At 52.9% G+C, this 20972-nt stretch overlaps 1 protein-coding gene across 9 annotated transcripts in view; it reads right to left on the minus strand.

Annotated features, from left to right (window-relative positions):
- Positions 1-11168: 11168 nt before the first annotated feature.
- The window catches only part of SOX13 (SRY-box transcription factor 13), a 90101-nt gene continuing 80297 nt past the window's right edge, over positions 11169-20972 (minus strand). For 8 of the 9 annotated variants that reach the window (XM_074936091.1, XM_074936090.1, XM_074936089.1 and 5 more), the window contains 2 exons: positions 16262-16478; positions 11169-15094 (listed from right to left, as the gene is read on the minus strand). In XM_074936091.1, the coding sequence (XP_074792192.1) occupies positions 14815-15094; positions 16262-16478 (497 nt within the window). In that variant the 3' untranslated portion in view covers positions 11169-14814. The remainder of the gene's footprint in view (positions 15095-16261; positions 16479-20972) is intronic. The other variant, XM_074936088.1, reaches the window with a different exon arrangement.

A 20972-nucleotide genomic window follows, 5' to 3' on the forward strand; every position in this document is an offset into this window, starting at 1 on the left:
GTTTCCAGTACGGAGGGTGCGTGTGTCGGGCTGGTGCTGAGATCTGAAGAGCTAGTGAGCCTTTCAAACTGGTCGGGTGTCCTTGGAGAATATTTGATGTGCACAAGCTATGGTCACATATTAGAAACTTTGTAGACAGCAGCACACTCCACCGGTCAGACAACAGGGATAGACCCCCCCCCTTTGAACTCCTTGAGAAGGGAACAGGGCTCTACTCTTGTCCCACCACTGGGTCTTAACCAACAGGCTAGAGACTCTTTTCTAAGCAGAGCCTCCCAGTCGTGTCTGCTGAAGCTGTTGCACTTAATAGCCATAGTTAACTGTGTGTTGGGCCAGAGAGCAAAACCAAGCAGTTGTCTCTAGCCCAGCCACATGGGCACTCAGCTAGGCTAAGGCAGCGTTGGGTTCAGGTCCCTGCTGCAGCACCTACAGGCATGTGAGTACAAAGCTGGCTGCCTCGTGAGCAGGTCTTGAGGTTGGACCATTGTAGTGCTCTCAGTAGGTGTGCCCAGAGCCTTTTCTGCCCAGCACAAAATAGATCAGGCCTTAAACTAGTCCCAGCTCTACCCATCCCAGAGACTGGGACACTCACCTAGGAGGGTCACCATGAAATCCTAGAGCTGGCTCACGCTCTCAAACCAGCATCTTTCCCACCCCCTCATGCATAGCCTAACCACAAGGCTACAGGGGAACCCACAGCTGGAGTTTCTCAATCTCCCCTGTTGCAGCTGATCCACTTTATATTTATAACGAATTCAATCTGTATTGGGCAACAGAGAGAGCAAAGGGTGAGCTGTATTTGAGTCCCTTGCTAGTGCAGTGGTTTGGGTGCTGAATGTGGCAGAAGTAGTGAGTGCCTCAAACAAGGGATCTTCAGAGACTGTCTTCTGGGCCCCAAACATAGTTGTGTAGTCGAAATTTTGTGGGCAGCACCTCTCCCAGCAGTATGCTCTGCTCGTCAGCCAACAGGACAGGAGCCCCACCTTCCTGTCCCTGATGGTGGTATTTGAACTCAGCACTCCCACAAAGAGGCCTTAGCCCCATGCTAGAGAGTCATTCCTAACCAACATCCCTCGGTTACCGCTCTGGAAGCTGTGCCACGGTGAAGCCATCCTTACCGCTGTCCTGGGCCAGCGAGGCTGCTCAGGCAGTTGACTCTCGAGTCCTGTGGTGTGAGCACGCTGTTGGGCTGGTTCGGTGTCAGGTTTAAATCTTGCCTTGGTAATTGGCGGCGTGTGTGTGAGGTTGTTGAGGCTTCCTGGAGGCTGGGCAGCGCTCTCCCCTCTTGGCGGTGCGTGTAGAGCTTTTCTTCCTGACACAAAAGGGATTATGCCTTAGACTGGCCACAGCAAGCAGCACCATCCTGCCAGCACACTCACCTGGGAAGGCTGCCACCTCCAAGTCAGAGCACAGTCTCAAACCAGCATCTCCCACACCCTAGGCACAGGGCCTAACACCAGGCTATAGAGAAGCCACTAGTTAGAACCTCTCAAGCTCTCCTGTTGAAGCTGTTCCACTCTATAGTCATTGCTAATTGACTCTGTCTGGGACTAGAGATAGAAAACAGGGCTGGTGTTTGTATCCCTTCCTAGCCTGGTGGATTGGGTGCTGGCTTGGGGCCTTTGCAAGGCAGGTTCAAATCCCACCTTGTGTTCCTAGCACTGTGGGTGCTGAGGTGCTCTCTGAAGAGAGAGCTTCCCTTTAGTTTGCTTGTTGAAACTGTTCCACTTTACTTAACTATTAGCGAGGCCAACAAGAAAATCAAAAGGTGTCTCTAGCCAAGTGGTTAGGCAGCCTACCAGGAATGTGAGAGACCTGGGTTCAAGTCCCTCAAAAGGCCAGGAAATGTGGTGCCTTTTGAAAAAGGAGCACCTTTAAGCTTTCCTCTTGGAACTGGTCCGCTTTACTTAACTATTCCTTGGGGAGCTATGAAAGCTAGGATCACTCTGTAGCCCAATGGTTGGGTGCTTGCTTAGGAAGTGGGAGATCCCTGAAATTTCTGGTTCAAATCCTGCCTCTGCCCCTTAAGAAGGGGTTGGAATGAGGACATCCTATCTCCCAGGTGACCAGTGAGGTGGGAAATTCTTGTTTAAGTCCCCTCTCCTTTGCAGGAGGCCCTTGTCTTCCAGGCAAAAGGAGGGGGCTTGAACAGGGGTCTCTCACCTCTTAGGGGGGTGGAGGGGAGGTGGGGTGGTGGGGTAGGGGGGTTGGTGGGGCAGGGCGGGGGGTGGAGGGAGGAGGGGTGGTCCCTGGGATGTAGGAGCTCCTCGTTCCAGTCCCTTCGCGGAGAAGGGATTGGAACTGGGATCTCCTACAGCCTAGGCGGGTGTCCGACCAGCGGGGGCGAAAGAGTGATTCAGCTTTTGCTGGGGCCGGAGCTAGAGGCCACTAAATATTAAAATAAAAGCCGCTGCTCAGACAGCAAGGCCCTCTTCAAAGATTTCTTCCATCTCAGGCCCTGGGGACTTGAACCAAGGACTCCAGCATCCCAGCAGAGAGCCCTCACCACTAGGCTATAGAAGGCTTCTTGCTTTAGTGTCTTCGTTTGTTCCACTTACTATTGAGTTAAAACAGACCAGCTTCAAGAGAAAAAGTGAGCACCCTCCCAACTGACCAGCACCCCTCTCAACAGCCAGAGGAGTGAATTGAACCAAGGACTCCAGCATCCCAGCAGAGAGCCCTCACCACTAGGCTATAGAGGGCTTCTTGCTTGGGTGTCTTGGTTTGTTCCACTTACTATTGAGTTAAAGCGGACCAGCTTCAAGAGAAAAAGCAAGCACCCTCCCAACTAACCAGCACCCCTCTCAACAGCCAGAGGAGTGAATTGAACCAAGGACTCCAGCATCCCAGCAGAGAGCCCTTGCCACTAGGCTATAGAGGGCTTCTTGCTTGGGTGTCTTCATTTGGCCCAATTACTATTGAATTAAAGTAGCACTGCTTCAACACAAAAAGTTTCTGTGAGCACCTTATGGAAATCCCTCTTTTCAGGGGGTAGACAGAGGAACTGAACCAAGCTCATCAGGATTTCTACTGAGCACTAACTTTTGGGGGCTACTTTTCTTTTGGTCCAATTAGTGGTTAATTAAAGAGGAACTTTAACAGGACTCCTAGGCTGAGTTCCCTGCTCAAGTCCACTCTCTTTATTAGGAAGGAGAAATTGAATCAATCTCATTTATGGAGACAATGGGTTTAAATGATGAGGCAAAGCAGAAGGGAGACAAGGAGCAGAGATTAGGCAAGAAAGACACAGGGATGGGTGGGTTTTGACACGCGTTCTGTTGCACCCCGTAGTGGGGGGAAAGTGAAAGCTGGAGGAAATACAGCTAAAGTTGAAAGTTTCTGTCTTTGCTGCAGAGTAAGCTCAGGGTTATAGAACCCAAGTTAGCAGACCCTGAGTTTGTTAACTTAGGGGTTGAGCATCTACACTCACTTGACATACCCCAAGAGACCCCCCCCAGCCCTCTTGGAGGGTGGAAAAGAAGCTGTGAAATTTAGGGACCCCTTTTGGAATCTTGGGGCGGCCACCAGGCACTGGGCACAGACTCACCCTGAAGGCTTCAGGTCTGACACCGGAGCTCTGGATCCTATTGAGCCGGGCATCGAGCCGCACGATGCTGCTGGGCAATGCGGGCAGCGCTGTCAGCCTGTTCTTGGCGAGGATGAGCTCTTGCAGGGTGCTCAGCAGCCGGAAGGATTCCTCGCCCACCCAGGAGATGAAGTTGCTAGTCAGGTCTATTCACTTCAGCTTCTCTAATGAAGGGGAGGATAGAGATTCCACCTTCACAAACCCTTGCCATCGCTCACAACGGTGCTGAGCAATAATTAGGGGCTAGGCCTGGCCAGAGCCGTAGGAGAAAAAGCCAGCACTCCAGCAAACAGAACTAGAATGAACCAGGTCCTCAGCTAGTGTAAATGAACATAGCTCCATTGAACTCAATGAGCCAATGCCAATCTCTGCCAGCTAAACTCAATCTAGCACCTAACACAACAGGCCAATATCCTGACTACGGTGGCTGGATGCAGCTCCAACAGAAATGTGAAAGTCATTTATGTCTTTGTTATTATTATTCCTCCCAGATTATTCCTCCCAAAGCCAGATTTTCAAGACCTCAGCATCCCCTCTCAGGGACAGGTTTTCAGAGGAGCTCAGCATCCATTTAAGGGCCTAAATCAGAGCAAGGTTTTCAAATATGCACAGCACCCAGCAGGTCCCATTTTAACAGTACCCGGCACCCTCAAACATGCACCTACTGTGCTGAGAGCCTCTGCAAGCCCCAGCTCACGGTTCTCTAGCTAGTCCTGCAATCTTAAGGCGCCATCTGCCTTGGCAGGGTCCAATCCATTGACTAGCACCAGGTGCAATTCCTTCCTGCAGGAGAGAAAAGATTTTAAAGCTACAGGGATCCTATTCCAGCCAGCCAAGGGGGGAGAATTGTGCAAAACCACTGTCCTGCCTCTAGAGGGACCCGTTAGGAGCTCTCCAGATCTGGGCAAAACCCAGCGAGTTTGCTTCACAGGGCATGAAGAGATGACTGTTTTCTCTGGGTTTTTAACCATGTGGTACAAAACTGCCACCCCCAAATTTTGAGTTCAAACTAGTGTGGAACGGCATTAAGTGCTGTAAATGGGGGCACCTGGCTTGGCACTCACTGCACAGTCCTACACTCTCTCTAACCGGGCTCTTTCATCTCCAACATCTATGAGCCCTGCAATGTTATGATGTTACAACCAGAGAGTTCTTGGCCACCTCCAGTTCCTAGAGCCGACCAGGGCTTGCTGTACCGGGACTTTAATAAAGAGCAGCATTGGTGCAGTGCAGTGTTAAGGGCTCCCATTCCCCGTCCTGGGAACAGTCTGCATTCGGCTCCCTGATTCTGCGCCAGGCTTTCTTGGGCGTGATGCGTGGGGCAACGTGTGTGAGATGCAGCCATGTCCCGGCCTGGCTCGTCCCTGCAATGATGCCCTTACATGCCAGTCAGTAGGAAGGCACAAGGCAGGTCAGCGAGCTACAGCAGTGGGTCTTAGTGTCTCCCACCGCCTCTTCCTATCCCTGTTCTGACCCTTCCTGCAGGCTCCCACCACAGCTGGTTGCTGCAGCCTGGTGAGTCTTCCTTCAGAGGGAAAGCTAGTACTTAAAAGTGAAAAGGCCTTCCAGCCTGCCAGCCCTATTAGGTCAACATTGAAACTGTTAAAGAGCCATTCAAGTGGTAAAGAAGCCATCTAACAGGCATTTGCCAACCCCCAAGTATATACTGTCAGTTTCTGAATTTACTGACACACACAGTTGGGTGTTACTGTCATATTTACTCAGAACATGTTAGTCTACAAGACCTTAGTTTAAAAATGGCTTTAAAAATATTTCAGTCATGTGTTGTTGACGATTATAAAAACCACATCTCTTTAAAAAAAGCCTTCCATAGATTTTGGTTTTTTTACATGTACGAGCTGAGTACTCATCTTTAGCCTTAAATGCTTGGCTCTTCAGCCATGTCATTTTTTTAAATAAATCCTTCAAAAGCCCACCCTTATCGAAAATACACCTGTGAGCCCGGGCTGCCGTCGGGCATAGGGGCACCAGTTTAATAACACTGCATAGGGCCCCATAAATCCTAAGGACGGCCCTGCACCCAATCCCATTGACATGCACCTGCGTCCCTTAGGCTCCGCTGAAGATACACCCCCCCCCTGCCCCCCTGCCTGCTGCACTGGGTACTAGAGGGTTCCTAGACATGGAGTGCTCCATGCAGCCTCAATACCAGTCATGTCTCGCAGTCTTATGGTGCCTTTCCGCTCCATTGCGTGAAAGGCTGTGAGCTAAGTTCAATGGTTTGGGCAAGGGGTGAAGGCAAGATATACCTGGGCAAGTGGCTGTGTGTCAGGGAGGCTAACACCATCTCGCGGCGGCTCTTTGCTGAGTCCAAGCTGATGTAAGGTCCATGCTGCAGGGCCCTGGAGCACGTCCTCAGTTTAGCCTCAGCCCTTATTTTGGCCCCGCTGATCAGCTCAGTGACGCCAGTGGGAGTTTTGCAGAGGAGTCCAGCGAGAGCAGGGTCAGCCCCTGTTTGCTGGAACAACTGCACTGCTGCTGAAATGCAGCCACCCCCCTGTGAGGGAGCAGCATCCGGCCCTGGTCGTCTGACACACAGCATCCAGCAATGAAGCACGGGGCAGGGAGTGAACTGAAGGCGAATGCCACGTGCAAGGGAATGTGCAGAGACCAGGTCAGCTCCTCAGCTGGTGTCAATCCACGTAGCTCTGTTGATGGCACTGGGATCCTGCTGACTGATGCCAGCGGAGACTCTGGCTCAGGGACTTAGGGAAGCAGGGTAGAACTGCCCACCAGCTAGGTTAGCGCCCCTACCCTGGAGCAGCCTGCCACGGATCTTTCCCAGTACCACTGCTTCACTCTGCCACAGCCTCTTTAAGCCAAGTACATTTGATAATGAAGCCTTACAACCCCTCTGTGAACAGTATTATTTCCAGCTTACACAGGGGCAAGGTGAAGCAAGGAGAGGGTTATGGGACTTGCCCAAACCAGTATGGCTGTGTGTGTGTCTCCTACTGGTGCTGCTTTGCTCAGTGCCAGGACCTAGTGAGGCTCTCAGATGAGCAGGTGGATTCAGAGTGGGTCTGCTGTGCCCAAAATACAGTTGTCTGGTAAAAATACTTTGGCACATCTGTCACTCTTACGGCCTGGGAGGAAAGCACCCCTCAACTCCAGCAGCAGGGATTTGAACCAGGGATACTCTCACAGTCCAGCACTGTGCCTTAACCCACATGCCAGAGCTTGCCCTTAGCTGAAGGGGCTCAATCTTTCCTGTTGAAGCTGTTGCACTTAGTAGCCATAGTCAACTATGTGTTGGGCCAGAGAGACTACTCCAGCCGTTCCCGGTCTAGGCCAGTGGTCTGCACATTCAGCGGGGCTGGCTGAGCCTCAGGTTCCAGTCCTGGTGTTCATTTCTCTGCACGCGTGTGAGGCTTCCCCATTAGACCTTGGTTCCTGAGCCCTGGCAGGACTGTCAAGCTTAGTAGGAGTTGTAGAGCTTTTTCTGCCCGGCACAAAATAGAGCCCCCATTAGAGCTTTCTGCTCCTCCACCAAACAGCTCCAGGGATGGGACACGTGCCTTGGCTGGGGAACGCCCACCTGCACGCCCCTAATTTGGAGCAGGGCCTCACCCTGGGTCCCCACACCCCCACGGCAAAGCCTACCCACGAGCCTATCGGGGAACCCATCTTCCTTGCAAAGCAGTGCCACGTTGTATGTAAATAATGACATATGCAGGGGGCGACAGAAAGAAAGCAGCTGTGCTCTTCCTACACTCTACCCCCAGGGTGGGTTAGGGCATCCCCCAGGGGGCAGCAACTGCTCCTGCTCTGCTGTGCAGTAAGTAATTGGCTATGCATTGGGCCAGAGAGAATGGCTTAGGTGCTTGCCTTGCCTGTGAGATTGATCGGGCCACTTCAGTTCCCTCCCCGTTTCGTTGTGTGTCCTGATTGTGCCCAGTTGCTCTGGGCTGAAGACCTAGTGGGGCTCTCACAGTCAGGGTGCGTGTCCCGAGTGTGTCCACCCTGCACAAAAGATAGCTGCAGATTAGCTATTTTGGGGGGCCCACAGCTCAGCCCCTCCTCCACTCATGGTCACGTCCCTACTTAAATTTCCACACGTAGGAGTGTGCAATCCTGCCTGTAGCCTACGGCTCAGCTCCGGCAGGACTCTCAAGCTAGGTGTGTACGTGTGTGCACAGAGCTTTTCTGCCCTGTTCAAAAGGGAGCGAGACATTAAGACTTTTTGCAGCCAGGTCCCCTCACCTGAGCTGTGGGAAGCTTTTATTCCTGCTTTGGACCAGGTCTTCTACCTTTCCACACCGAGCTCTAAGTACAAGGCGCCAGGGTAACCCAGAGCAAGGCACCCTCAATCTCTCCTGTTGAAGGTGTTCCACTTGGTATTAAACAAACATATATACATTGGGCCAGAGAGAACATGAGAAACAGTTTGACTCTGTAGCCCAGTAGCTGGGGCCTCTCAGCTGTGAGGTATCCGAGTCAGGGTCAAGTCCCTGCCTAGGGACGTGTGAAGCCACCTAGGTCTTGAATGCTGCCGATTCTTGAGTTCACTGTTTGCCGGTGGAGCCCATCACACAGGTAAGTGCTTGGAGCTGACCGTAGGAGTTTTTAATGCACACACATCTCTCCACCCCACACTTCAGGACACGCACCTGAAAGGGGAAACCCCACCTCTGAATTCCTGATTTGGAGCAGAGCTCAAATCAAGGCCTCCTACATACTAGGGCCATGTACTAGCCACCAACCTTCAGGATACTCCCCGTCCCTCAATCTCTCCTGTTTAATACACTGGGACAGCTTTAACAAGTAAACATGTGTTGGGCCAGAGAGATTAACTGCCTCCCAAGCCCTATTGCTAAGGGTGTGTCCAGCTGCCTTCCTGGTGCCACTGAGCTTCTTGGTGTCGGGGCTCTCACGCTAGGTATTCAGAGCACATCTACCATGCCCAGAATATGGCTGGATGTTTGAATTCTTGTGGTAGGCAGCTCCACCCCTTGTCCCAGCAGCCAGGCCCCTTTCCTCCAGGGTAGAACACCCTCTGAATCCCTGGTTTGGAGCTGGCGTTTTGTATGCTGGGAATTGGGGCAAGGAATGAAAGCTGACTAGTTCATAGCCCCAGAGAGCGCCCGAACCACTGGGTTAGAGCCTCCCTCTCTTGCGCGCTGGCCCAAAATATCTTTTATTATTTATAAAAAGTGGAAGTTTCCCCAGGAGAGGCCTACCCCGATACCCTGTCCTCGGGGGGCTAGAGCATTCTCCCAAGAAGTGGGAAATCTAGGTTCAAAATCCCTGCTGCAAATCAGCCAGAGCAGGCATTGGAAAACACGTCTCCACCTCTCATGCAAGTGGCCTAACCCCTGGGCACGTAGCAATAGCAAGGGGGGCCTGTCTCTGCTCCTAGGGCACAGGTGGGTCAGTCACAGAACTCCAAGAGCCCGTTCGGAGCTGAGACTCCCCAGCAGCTGGCGGTGGCTCTCCTTAGGCCAGCATTAGGCACCTGACCACCTTTGAGGCCCCTCCTCCCTTTTTCTTGCTGGCTTAGCTCAGGGGCTCCCTGGGCAGCTTGCTGCTTTCTGTGAATACCTTTGTGAGGAGCCTCACTCTCTCTCTTCAGGGCCTGGGGAGCCAGCTCAGGGCTGTGAATTCACAAGTCCCCTTTGTGAATCTTGCACAAGGTCACCCAGCAGGCCAACGGCAGAAAGAAGAACAGGACCCAGCTCTCCTGGCTCCCAGTGCGCTGCACTATCTACCAGGACGCACTGTCTCCCCTAACAGAGACTCAAGCCACAATTGGGAGAGTTTGTGAATTTGTGTAGCTGTGGCCCCACTGAGAACAGCAGATATTATTTAGGAAGAGGTGGCTATGCCACCCTGGCTTTTGGGGATGGGTGAGGAGCAGGGACCACCTTTCTGCAAATTACTTCCTTTCCAAATAAAGACCTGCTACACCCGGTTCACAGGTCAGCAGCGAGGGCAAAGACCCATCAGTGACTCCGCTCCACTCTGCGAGGGGACCAGAATTTCCACAGACCTCTATCTGCATGTAAAAACCTTTAATATGAAGATTGTTTCACAGCGACACCTCCTCTGGAGCTCACACAGGCTGGGGGTAGTGCTTTGCGTGAACTAGGGCTGCTATTCTCCCTTGCAAGTTCCCTGCGTCCCTCCCACCCCCCTACATCTCCCCAACCTCCCTCCACTGCCCTCTCCCCCCATTCTCCCTCTCATACCAGGGGCTCTGTGGGCTTCCCCATTAACCTTCCCCACAAGCCAGGGGCTGTGTGTGCCCCTACACCCCTTTCCCCCCATACCAGTGTTCCCCCCCTTGCCTGGGATTATGTGGGACCCCATTCTCCCTTCTCTCTATACCAGGGTCCTGCATTCTCTCCCTCCTTCCCAGGGACTCTGTGCCCTCCCCTCTTTCCTCACTGCTATTTCACACCAACTTCTCTTCAGCTGCTGCTTCTTCTCGGCCACGTGGCTCATAAGTCCGAAAGGAGACCTGTCCCCCCGTCTCTCACCCCCAAAGAAAGACTTAAGGCAACCAGGCTGAGAAGCAGCTGGATTAATTCCCCACGGTGTGATATGAAAACCGAGGAACATAACCCCCAGTACCCAAGGGAATTAAACGCTGGGTAACGCCTTTCCCCCACAGACACCCCTCCTTATCATTCGCTTTCATTTTTCAGACCCAGCTTGTGTTCTACAGTCATCCACTCACAAGCAGAAACAAGTGAAACTTCGTAAACAGCAGCAGTTCCCCCCCCTTGCCACTAGAGGGCAGGGGGCCATAGCATTTGGCTTGCACGCCCAGCCCTGGGTTTCAAACTGGGGGGCACGCCTGGTGCGGGCGGGGGCAGAGCGCGAGGATCAGTTCCGTTTATTAACAACCTCTGGGTGAACAGCAACATGAATGTCCAAAGGGGGCCACAGCACAAAACGTGGGGGTTCCTCGGCTACTCTGCGTCAGGCATCGGGTGCAGGGGATGGAAGCCCCCCCCACCCCCCGATAGGGCCATCGCATCCAGCTGCTGGGCAGTGGAAAGTATCTAACCCCAGGCAACATTTGGAGCAGACTCCTCTCAAGATTCATCAGCACAAGGGCACCCTCGGAAACCCACCGCCATGCACCAAGGGGGCCGAAGGACACCCATTTCTCAGCCGGCTGAGCCTGCAGCCAGAGGCTTGATACAAGGGTGACGGGTGGGAGAAAAGGAAAACGAGGTAGGCAGGCAAGAGGTAGGAATAGCTAGGAGGAGACAGACTACAGACAGGACTTCGCAATGCTGTCACCCATGCCGACCCGATGGGGATCTCTGTCCCGGACCACATGGATGTTTGCCAGCCAACATCAGCTGTGGAGCTCAGGGAGTCGAGACAGGTGCTTTGACAGCCAAAGGTGGTGGGGTTGATCCTGATGCTGATGACCAATCTAGACAAGGGGTGGAGGGGCACAATGAAGAGAGTGCTGACAGTAAGACAAGCAAGGCCACACCAGGAAAGAAAAAGCATCGGGAAGGACGAAAGTGAAGGAGAATGAGGAGGGGCAGGGAGGGAGGAAGAGAAACCGCACCCCTCTCCCCCCCTGTGATCTGTTCCCCAAAGCAGAACAGCCCAGATCTCTGCTCCAAAACATCCTCTTTATTCAGCCAAGAGGGGAAAAACAAAAACAAAAACCCCACCGTTGTAAACAAGTATGTGAAATATACAGGTTAAGTTACTCGTCGTCTTATTAACAAAATAAAGCTCTATCTATATTTACAGTCATAAAAAAAACCAAAAAAGAGCTGGTTGCTTGGGCACATCTGGGGCCGATTTACAGAACGGGGGATGATTCCTATTTCCAATGCATTCCTGCCTGTCCAGTCCCCTTCCTCCCGTCCCTTCCCCCCTAGCCCCCCTAACATGGACCCCAGGGGCTTGTCAAGGACACCACAGGAGGGGCAGGTGTAATAAATAACGGAGAAAGGGACCCTTACAGGGGCTGAGCCCTGCCGTGGAAAAGCCAGCACCGGCTGGGGCAGATATGCCACCGGGCCTTTGAGGGGATCCTGAGGTTCAGCCTACCCGCACGCACCCGTCCCCTCAGTTCGGTTTTGCCCCGAATCTGGGGACCACTGTTCACTCAGACGCTCTCTGTCTCGCATACACATGCGCCACTTTCTGACAGAGCAACCTGTGCTGCGCCTACCTTCGGCTGGACACCAGGGTGACGGGACCCCAAATCACTACAGGGGGTTATGAGACAGAACTCTCGAGAAGCTCTCCTTCTCCCAGCATGGCTGACTTGTGCAGCAGTTTAGGAAGGAGACACTTTTCTCAGCCTGGGGATGCCCCCTGCCTGGAAGTTGCTGCACTGACAAAGGAACAAGCAAAACAAACCACAAGAGATTCGAGGTTGCGAGGAACCAAGCCCAAGCCAGGAAAGGGGCCCACGCCCCAGGCCAGAAGGGGAGTGCTGCATATAGGTGACAGCAGTTGAAATAAGGACAGCAGCAGGTGAGAGAAGGAGAAGAAGAAAGAGGGCCAGATCCTCAGCTGGTGTAAATCAGCAGAGGTCCATCAGCTTCAATACAGCTATGCCGATTTAAACCAGCTGAGGCTCTGACGCACAGTTCTTAAGCTGGATGCAAGATCGAGCAGCCAAGTCAGGTCAGCCAGTTGTTGCCATGTCTACCCTGGAGATTCAGGGACTCACCCCATTTAACCCAGGCCTGCCTGGGCCAGTAGTCCCTCCATAAAGGCAGCCAGTTACAGCGAAGTGATCTCGGGCAGCTCTTCTCCAGGGGCCGCGTGTTCCCTATCAAGGCCCCAGGCCGCATGCCTCTAGCAGCCACCAGCTGGGGCGCCAGAGTCCGGAGGTGTGCAAGCAAAGCAGAACCCCCCTCCAATAACACGATCCTGAGGGGGAATCTTTGCCAAGCAGCATTAAAGCCAGATCAGGGAGGGGGCGGAGAAGAGAAACACCTGCAGAGGACCACCTCTCCTCGCCTCCATCCCCAGCGCAGGCCAGGGGGACGTCCAGCAGCTCTCGCTGTTAGCGGCCACCTGGGCTGCTGGGGCTCTTCCCTCCCACTGCAGCTTGGGCCATGCCAGGGAAGGGACTCTGCAGGTGACAGGATCCCAGCTGTCAGAATGGACCTCGCCTTCCTGCCAGCCAGGACTAACTCCCTGCCTATGGGCTGCTGGCTTGTTTTGGATGCCGTTTCAGCTCCCGCCACCAGGGAGAGCCAGGGTCCCATGCTGGGACCTGGTTCCCAGCCCTGAGGCATGGCCTGCACCATACCTCCAGCCAGGAGGATTTGCTTGGGGAGGTGAAGAGAGCACAGCTGGCATGCTCCGTTGCGACAGTGGCTGGTAAAGTGAGTCGGCTCAAACGGATTTGCAAAGCTGTAGGAGACCCGCAAGAGCAGCACAGGCCCCCCGGTAGCCAATGGGGTTCACCTGGGGGAGCCGCAGGGGAATCCCAACCCGAGGGTCCCAGTCTGCTACAGGCACCGTTAGCCAATGCCGTGCCGCGGGGACAGGCTGGGGCTCCGTGCCCGTCCCATGCCGGGAGCTGAGCCCTCTGCAGCAGAATGCCCTGCCATGCCGCTGCAAAGAAACGGGCAGCAGCTTTATTTACAAACTGGGCCAGAGCTGTCAGGAGGATAAAAGGCTCCTCTGAGACCTTGGCTCTTACTCACGCTAGTCAAGAGCTAAAAATGGCTCCATGGGAATTTACTGGCAGGGTTCAGAGAGCGAGGGGGGGAACGAGAGAAAGAAAGGCCCGAGCGAAGGAGCGGGGGGCGAGGGCGGGGCGGGCTGGCACACAGACTGAATGAGGAACAAGTGTTCCACCCAGACATTTGCTTTGGAGAAACGAAAAGGCCCCAGAGAGCCTGGCTGAATGGTGGCAACTGTGTTGTTCCTGCTGCAGCTGGCAGGGCCCCGAACAGGTGAGGATTCTCCTCAGCCGGCTGCACAACAGGGCCGGGATGGGGGAGCGGGGGGAAGACAATGGACAAAGGTCTTCCCAGCCGCTGGGGTCTTTCCTTATTTAACCCTCGCAGAGCCAGGGCTGCCCAGAGGCAAATGCATTTGTAACGCTGGGGGCAGGTTAAGTTTTCCAGCCCTCTTCCCCCATCCCCACGCGTCCTGTTAGCTTAACGGCAGGAGAGTCTCGGGAGGTGTTTCCCATATGGGCTGTTTGTAGCTCACTTGGGACCCTCCACCAACTGCTCTGAGCCCCACGCTCCCAGCGGGCCTGGACCTGCAGCCCTAGAGAGAGGGCTCCCATGAAGTGGGTTTGTTCCCTAGCCAGCAGGGAGCCAGGAGGAGGTAGCGCCCGTCCCCAATGCAGTGGGGGACTCCGGATGGACCTTGGTGCCTAAGGATAAGAGGGAGTGGAGGGAAGCCCACCCCTACCTGCATCTCCTCTGTGCGGCGATTTCTCCCCCACAGGCCTGGCTCTCCGCGCACAACATGGCTCAGCCGAGGGGAGCTGGGCTCCTCCACATCCAACTAACCCTGCAGCACCTCATCCGCAAGCCCATCTTTAAACCTCCTGCTGCTCATGCTGGCGAGAGGCCTGCCCGGCAGGGAGTCAGTAACCCATGCCCCTGCAACCTCCGGAGGGAGAAAGCTGGATTCCACAGGGGCAGTTTCTGGATCCGCTGTGGAGTAGCTCCCCACGTTCACAGCTCCGCCGTCCTAGAGCTGCATCCCCTCCCGCTTTAGCTAGCTTTTACACAGCCTTGGGACTGCTCTGCCCCCATGCTGAGGGGCCAGGCACCTCCCACCTCTGTGCCACAAGGAAATATCCAGATGTCAGCTCATGCCAAGCACCATCCCCATTGCTGCTTGGGTAAATGCATTATACAGCAGAGCTGGCACCTCTTCCTTCTGGGTGGGCGAATGAGCCAAGGCTCCCCCCATGCTGTGCGCGTTGGCATGCACACTTCCCGTTGTCCCCCGCACACCACTATATACATCCAGCACAGCCCTGCATGCCAGGCCATTTGGGGGGCAAGGGCAGCCCAGCTGCAAAGAGCTCTGCACGCAGAGGGGATCGCAAGCGACCCCCTGAGTCTAGTCACTTCCTAGATCAGGGAGCCATGCTGTGATGGCAGGTCTCCCCAAGCCCCCATTCCCATCTCCTCCCCACTCAGTCAGGTCTTCAGTTCCAGTCCCAGGCGGGGGAACGCTGCAAAATCTGCTGCTGCTCCCCGCTTCACACACGCGCTCCCCACCCCGCCCCGGCCCTCTGCTCAGTCTGTGAGCACCACCAGCTCCCCGTCGCTCTTGTCCTCGCCCTCGGAGTCCTCATCCTCGCTGTACCGGTACATCTCGCCATCCGCCACCGAGTGCCCGTCCTCCCCGCCGTCGCCCTCTTGCGACTTGAGGCTGCGTGTGTTGACAATGACAGGCATGTTGGGGTCCATGCTGCGGGGCAGGTAGTGCTCCACCAGCGGTGGCGCCAGCTGCATGCTCACCGGCCTCTGGTACAGGACCTCTGATGAAGAGGCTTGCATCTGACTACCCTGGGGCCTGCAAAGCAGGAGATCACAGTCACCGTCCCTGGGCATTAGAGCTGGTTGGGAAAGGGGCTCCCACCCTCCCTTGGAAAATTCCAATGAAAATTAAAAAAAAAAAAGGCATGTTGAAATTTTCACCAGAAAATTAGAGTTTTCAGTGGAAAACCCCAAACCAGAAATACTTTGGCCAAACACACAAATATTTCAATTAGGAAAGGCTGCCGTGGTGTCTCATGGGAGTTGTAGTTCTGGTGTCTCATGACCCCATTTTCTTCTATAGGTTTGGCTCCCTGTTTGGACAACACCTGCCATGATGCACCCTGGTCTCTCCTCATGGTGAAAGGAGGCAGTTGAATCATGGGAGATGTATTCCGGCTGAGGAGCTCAGCTCGTGGGGGAAACTGAACTACCTCTCCCATGAGGAACCCCAGTGGCATTTTTGAACCAAAATGCGTCAGTTTTCAAGAGTTCTGTTTTTTGACGAAAAATCCAAAATTTTCCCCGGAAAGCAGAAACTTTTCATAAAAAATGTCATGCAATTGAAAACTCTTATTTTCCATTAAAAACAGTTTTGAGGGGAAATCATTGACAAGTCTTACTGGGGATTCTCTCTTCCTTCTGATCTTTCTGGCCCCCAACCCCTTTGCAGTATTGAATTAACCACCTTTCTCTCGGCTACCGTATACATGGATAGATACAGCGCAATAAACTGGCTAGCATGTCTGTGCACCACTACACCTTACTGGGTGGGCTCAGCTGTGTGTCATAGAACCCGTAACTGCTAACAGCTAATGGAGAGTCTCCTTTCCAACCAGAAGTGGTGCTTCTAGGGCATGAGGATGTGGGGTTTCATCCTCACTACACCCAAAATAAGTTCTTAGTGGCCAAGGTATGTAACACAACGACTACTGGGAGATCCTAGGGTTCCCCATTGCCCTGGACATATACTGCCACTGCTAATCATGTCCTGCTGATCTAACCTGCACTGCGATTTCAACAGGATGCAGTATTGCTCTTCACTTCCTGTCTAAACTTCTGTGCATCACTGTTATGCCCTGTGTTCCACCCCAGCATTGTTTGCAATTCAGCAGCTGGCAGCTACAGACAAAGGCACTTTTTCAGGGCGGTGGGGGGAAGGGGAAATGCAGGTATATGGGGACCAAAAGAGATGGAGCCTCACGCTATCAAGTAGCCCTGCCTGGTGTCTTGCCGTCTGTTCCTCATCAGCGCCTTGTACTCGCCCACGCGCAGCCGCTTCCCCTCCACGATGCAGGTGCGCTTTGGCCGCGGCTTGTATTTGTAGTCGGGATACTTCTCCAGGTGCTGCCGGCTCAGCCGCGCCTGCTCCTCATAATAGGGCTGCTTCTCTTGGTTCGTCATCGATTTCCACCGGGATCCTGGGAAGAGAGAATGCAAGGTAGAGAGATTCACTGAGCTGTTATGTTTGCCTTTTGAAACTCCTCACCATCCGTGGCCATCACTGGGGACAAAACCCAGGTCCTCCTCCAATGCCGCTAACATTTGAGCTGGAAGAATAACCATGTTAGCTGGTAGCAGTAGTAGGCTGTTATCCACTCAAGTTACCTGCCACTTGATGCAGCACAGATTTTGCAGCACATTCTGTTACACCTTTAAAGCCCTCTCTCCTGAAGCTGAACAGGCTGGGTGGAGGGAGGAAGGCATTAGATAAGGACTCTCACAATCTTCCCCAAACTCCCAGAGTGGCAACAGAAGCAGCGGGGATATTTCTTCTCTCCACCTCTGGGCCTGAGCAACAACAAAGTGCCTCACCAGATAAGCGATTCTCCAGGAGTGCTTCCAATGCTTCACAGACATTAAATGAAGCCTCCCAATCCTCTTCAAAGGTAGGTCCATATCCCCAGTTTTACATATGGGGAAACTGAGGCACAGAGCTTCAGGAAAGTGATTTGCCCAAGGCTGCACAGTGAGTCTGTGTCAGAGCTTGGAAAAGAATCCAGGAGCCACAATGCTTTAGCCTGCTACCGTATCAGTCCTTTCCTTCAAAACACCATGGCTAGTGGTCCAAACAGTAGTCTGGGAGCAAGGCAGCCCAGGGTTCTATTCCCAAATCCCTCTAGAGCCTTAAGCAAGTCATAATTTTCCACTGCCTCAGTTTCTGCATCTGTAAAATGGATGCACACAGCACTTCCCACCTGTGAGGTGCCTAGCACACTGCTAGCTCTGTAAAATTAACTGTCTATAATAAAGCATCTCTGTTTGCCTGGGAAGTTCCGAGTTTAGAAAACCAACCAAATTAAATAAATAAATCCTTCTTTGGAGAAGGCTGCCATTAGGGTTAAGGCACTGGATGGAGACTCAGGAGATGGGGGTTCAGTTCCTGGCTCTGCAACAGCCTCCATCTGTGACCTTGGGCACATCACTTAGGTCTTGTCTACATGGGAAAGTTTCGCTGGTTATATCAGTCTAACTCCCAAGTGGACACTTAAGAGTGGGTTTTTCCATTTAGCTTAAACCCATTCCTAACTAGCGTCAGTTAAATCAAAATAAGAGAGTCCACACGGGACTTTGCACCGGTGTAACTGAACCAATTTAAATTAAACCAATGCAATTTCCCCATGTAGACAAGGCCTCAGTCTAGGAGCTACTGTGCTAACAATCAAATAGACGTTATGGAGGCAGGGGAGGAAAATGTTATTTGCATACAACGACATCTGAAAAAAAGAGGAGCCACTCAACTCAAGCGACTTGTGCAGGACATTGTCTTTGATTGGCAGGTGCTGAGAGGTATGCCAAGCCGCAGCGAGACAATGCAGTCACAGGGGACACAGGATATCAAGGGCACAGAGGAATGTAGGGCTATTCCACAGAGCCTGCTCCCATTTAAATGTGATTATCCAGGCCATTGTTAACAGCCAGTCCACCTGTCGTGAAAGAGAACGCCTCCCCCCGCCCTTCCCTGCCGCTGACCTTTCTGCGTCACCTCTCCGTCCTGGACTTTTGATTCTTTTTCCCTCACAAAAGGTATGGCAAGCAGGTGCTGCAGCTAAAATAGACAGTCCTGCCATGTGACTCGAATTCCCCGGGCTCACTGACCTTTGTTGTGATCCCTGCCAAGGTCCAGAGCAGGCGGGGAAAAGAGGGGAGCGGTGCACAGAATACAGGCCGGATAGAAAGGGAAGGTCACACTCAACCAGCAAGCCTGGGGAAGGGGCAGGAGAGAAACACCTTACTTTTGTCACGGGAACGGGGCCTGCTCCCCAGAAAATAACGGGGGCCTTTGGATCAGGCCTCAGGGTAAAAGTGGGTCAGTTCAGATACAAGACAGACCCCTGCTCAGAGCTAGACAAAGTCAAACCTTACATCTGATGCCCCTTCTCTTGCCCTCCCCTTTGTCCCAGATGCTTTCATGTCCATCGTGCCACGGATGCTGTGAATACACAGACATGCACAGCTAGCCCGCACAGGAGCTTAGATCTCACCTGCTGCACCGCGACCAAGTTTAAAGAATACGGTCAGCGTAGGGGGTCCCACGCTCCTGGCAAAGTACAGTCTCAGACTCATCCTTTCTCTCCTGCCTTTTACACTACACCCAGCTCTCCCTACTCCCAGAACTGCCAGGGATTGGGGGAGCGGAAACTCTCCCTTCCAGTAGAGCCGTATGAACCTCACACTGCCCTGGAAGACTATTGTGTGTCCAGTCTAACCGATCCACAGCTGCAAGGCAACGAAAACCAGCTGAGAGCTAAGCCACTCACAGGAGACAGAACACAGGTTCTACGGCACACAATCCCAGTCGGTCCCACTTGTTATGTGTTGATGGAGCGACGCACCCGCCAGCTGGCAAACACTCAAACCATCTCTACCTCTGCCTCGGTTGTTACATTTCACGTCAAAAAGCAATAGTAAGGTTCAAACACGATGGGTCCGGATCTCTGTTGCCTGGAGAGTTATTTACACAAGTGCAAACCGGGGGCTTTCCAATCCAATTCCTTTGTACCAATGTAAATATTGTACAAGGCATAGGGAAAGGGAGAGTCCACCATAGACCAGATATGAAATATGCAGGAGAACAAGTGTTTTGGGAGTAGCCCCTAGCTGTGCACACAGCATAGCACTGACGGTCTGTCACGCTGTATATTAGGGTAAAATGCCTGCAAACGCATGTCACGTTTGTTCAGATTACCGACCAACTGCATGGCATGTTTTACCCAAAGATCTCAAAGCACTTAAACCTGACACCACCCCTGTGCAGTAGGGAAATATTATACCAATGGGGAATTGAGGCACAGGGGTGTTAATGGACTTGCCCCAGGTCATACAGCAATTCAGAGCATGAGCTGGAATAGAACCCAGGAGTCGGGACTCCCACTCCTCTGTTCTAGCCAACAGGGCGACACTCCCATAGAAGTATCTTATGCATAGATCGCCAGGACCAGCCAGGCCTCCGGAAGATACACATGGACAACCACAGATTGGGCAAGTACCAGCTCCATGCCTCTGGATACAAAAAGACACCCACCACTAGTGTTCTCCACCTCTGCTAAATGTGCAGAAATGAATACAGGCTGCCAAAACAAGAACCTCACCAGTTATTTAAAGCTACATAATTACATTAGCAGCCAGCACACCACAACGTGGCCGTTCCTGACACCCCCCAAATGCTGTGGGTTGCCATAAGTAACAGATCAGATCCTAACATAGTGATTCTTCAGAGGGAGAAGCTTTGTTCATTGCAGAGCTGCTAAAAGGAGCAAGAGACCAAATTAAAAGCATGCTCTGAGGGTAACCCACAAACCCCTGCATTGTGCTAATGCGCACTCGTTACTAGCAGTCTGGATGGACTCCTCAGAGACCACACCAGAGGCTTTAAATAGCAAGCCTACCGAAGCTGGGACAAAGCGATTCGACATGAGACCACGGCGCGGGGTGCATGGTGAGGTGTGTTGGAGGCCTTTGCAGAATGCTATAGTCCAGGGGCGTTGATACACGGAGCAGAATAAAGGGTGTGAGGGTCTGACAGACACTCTTGTGATATAAAAATCTATATGAAATATTTACACCCAACACTTAAAATTGTAAAACAAGACACAGTGACAGGAAAAGCTCAGGATTGAACCCTCATGTAGAGAGAGTCATTACAATATTCTAGAAAGGTAAAAGCTTATTACTGTCACCTCTTGGTTGGTGCAGGGCTCTGGGAGTCAGGACTCCTGGGTTCTGTTCCCAGTTCTGGGAGGAGAGTGTGGTTCAGAGCAGATCACTGTGCGTCAGGACTCCTGGGTTCTATTTCCCAGCTCTGACAGTGTTATGATCTTGGGGAGGTCACTTAGGGGCTAAATGCTGTGAGATCCCATTGTCTTCAGCGGGATCAGATAGCAGCACCTAGCCCCTCTGCAGGTTGGAGAAGTTTTGTCCTTCTGTGGAACAGAGCTAGAAGAATTTACGTCTCACAGAGCAGGGTAAGGCTTAATGAATGTAAAAGCGCTTTCAGATGTTCCGATGAAAAGTGCTGTAACTGCAGAATATTATTTGAATTAAAACTGAAGCGCGTAGTGCCAGGTGTAAACACGCCTGCCCTTCACCTCTGGATTTATTTGGGGCGGGGGGGAGTGTCACACCATGCTTATGCCACAAGTGCGCTGAATTTGGTGGTATCAGACTACGCTCTCATGGACATTTCCCACACGCACGTCACAAAAATTGTCCCTGTTGTCTCAGTCCAGGGGACATTCTGCAGCTTCACAGCAGGGGAATGGCTGGCCAGAGTTCAGGTGCATTGGCAGGATAGCAGGTGTCTGGCTGGCCTGGAAGGAGATGCACTGGCAGAGCGGTCGGGGGACTCAGGACTGGACTAACGGGGTTGGAGCAGATCGGGAATTAGGTACACGGGCAGAGCTGGGTGGGGGAAG

This window comes from Natator depressus, chromosome 21, assembly GCF_965152275.1.
Source record: "Natator depressus isolate rNatDep1 chromosome 21, rNatDep2.hap1, whole genome shotgun sequence".
Taxonomy (NCBI): Eukaryota; Metazoa; Chordata; order Testudines; family Cheloniidae; genus Natator; species Natator depressus.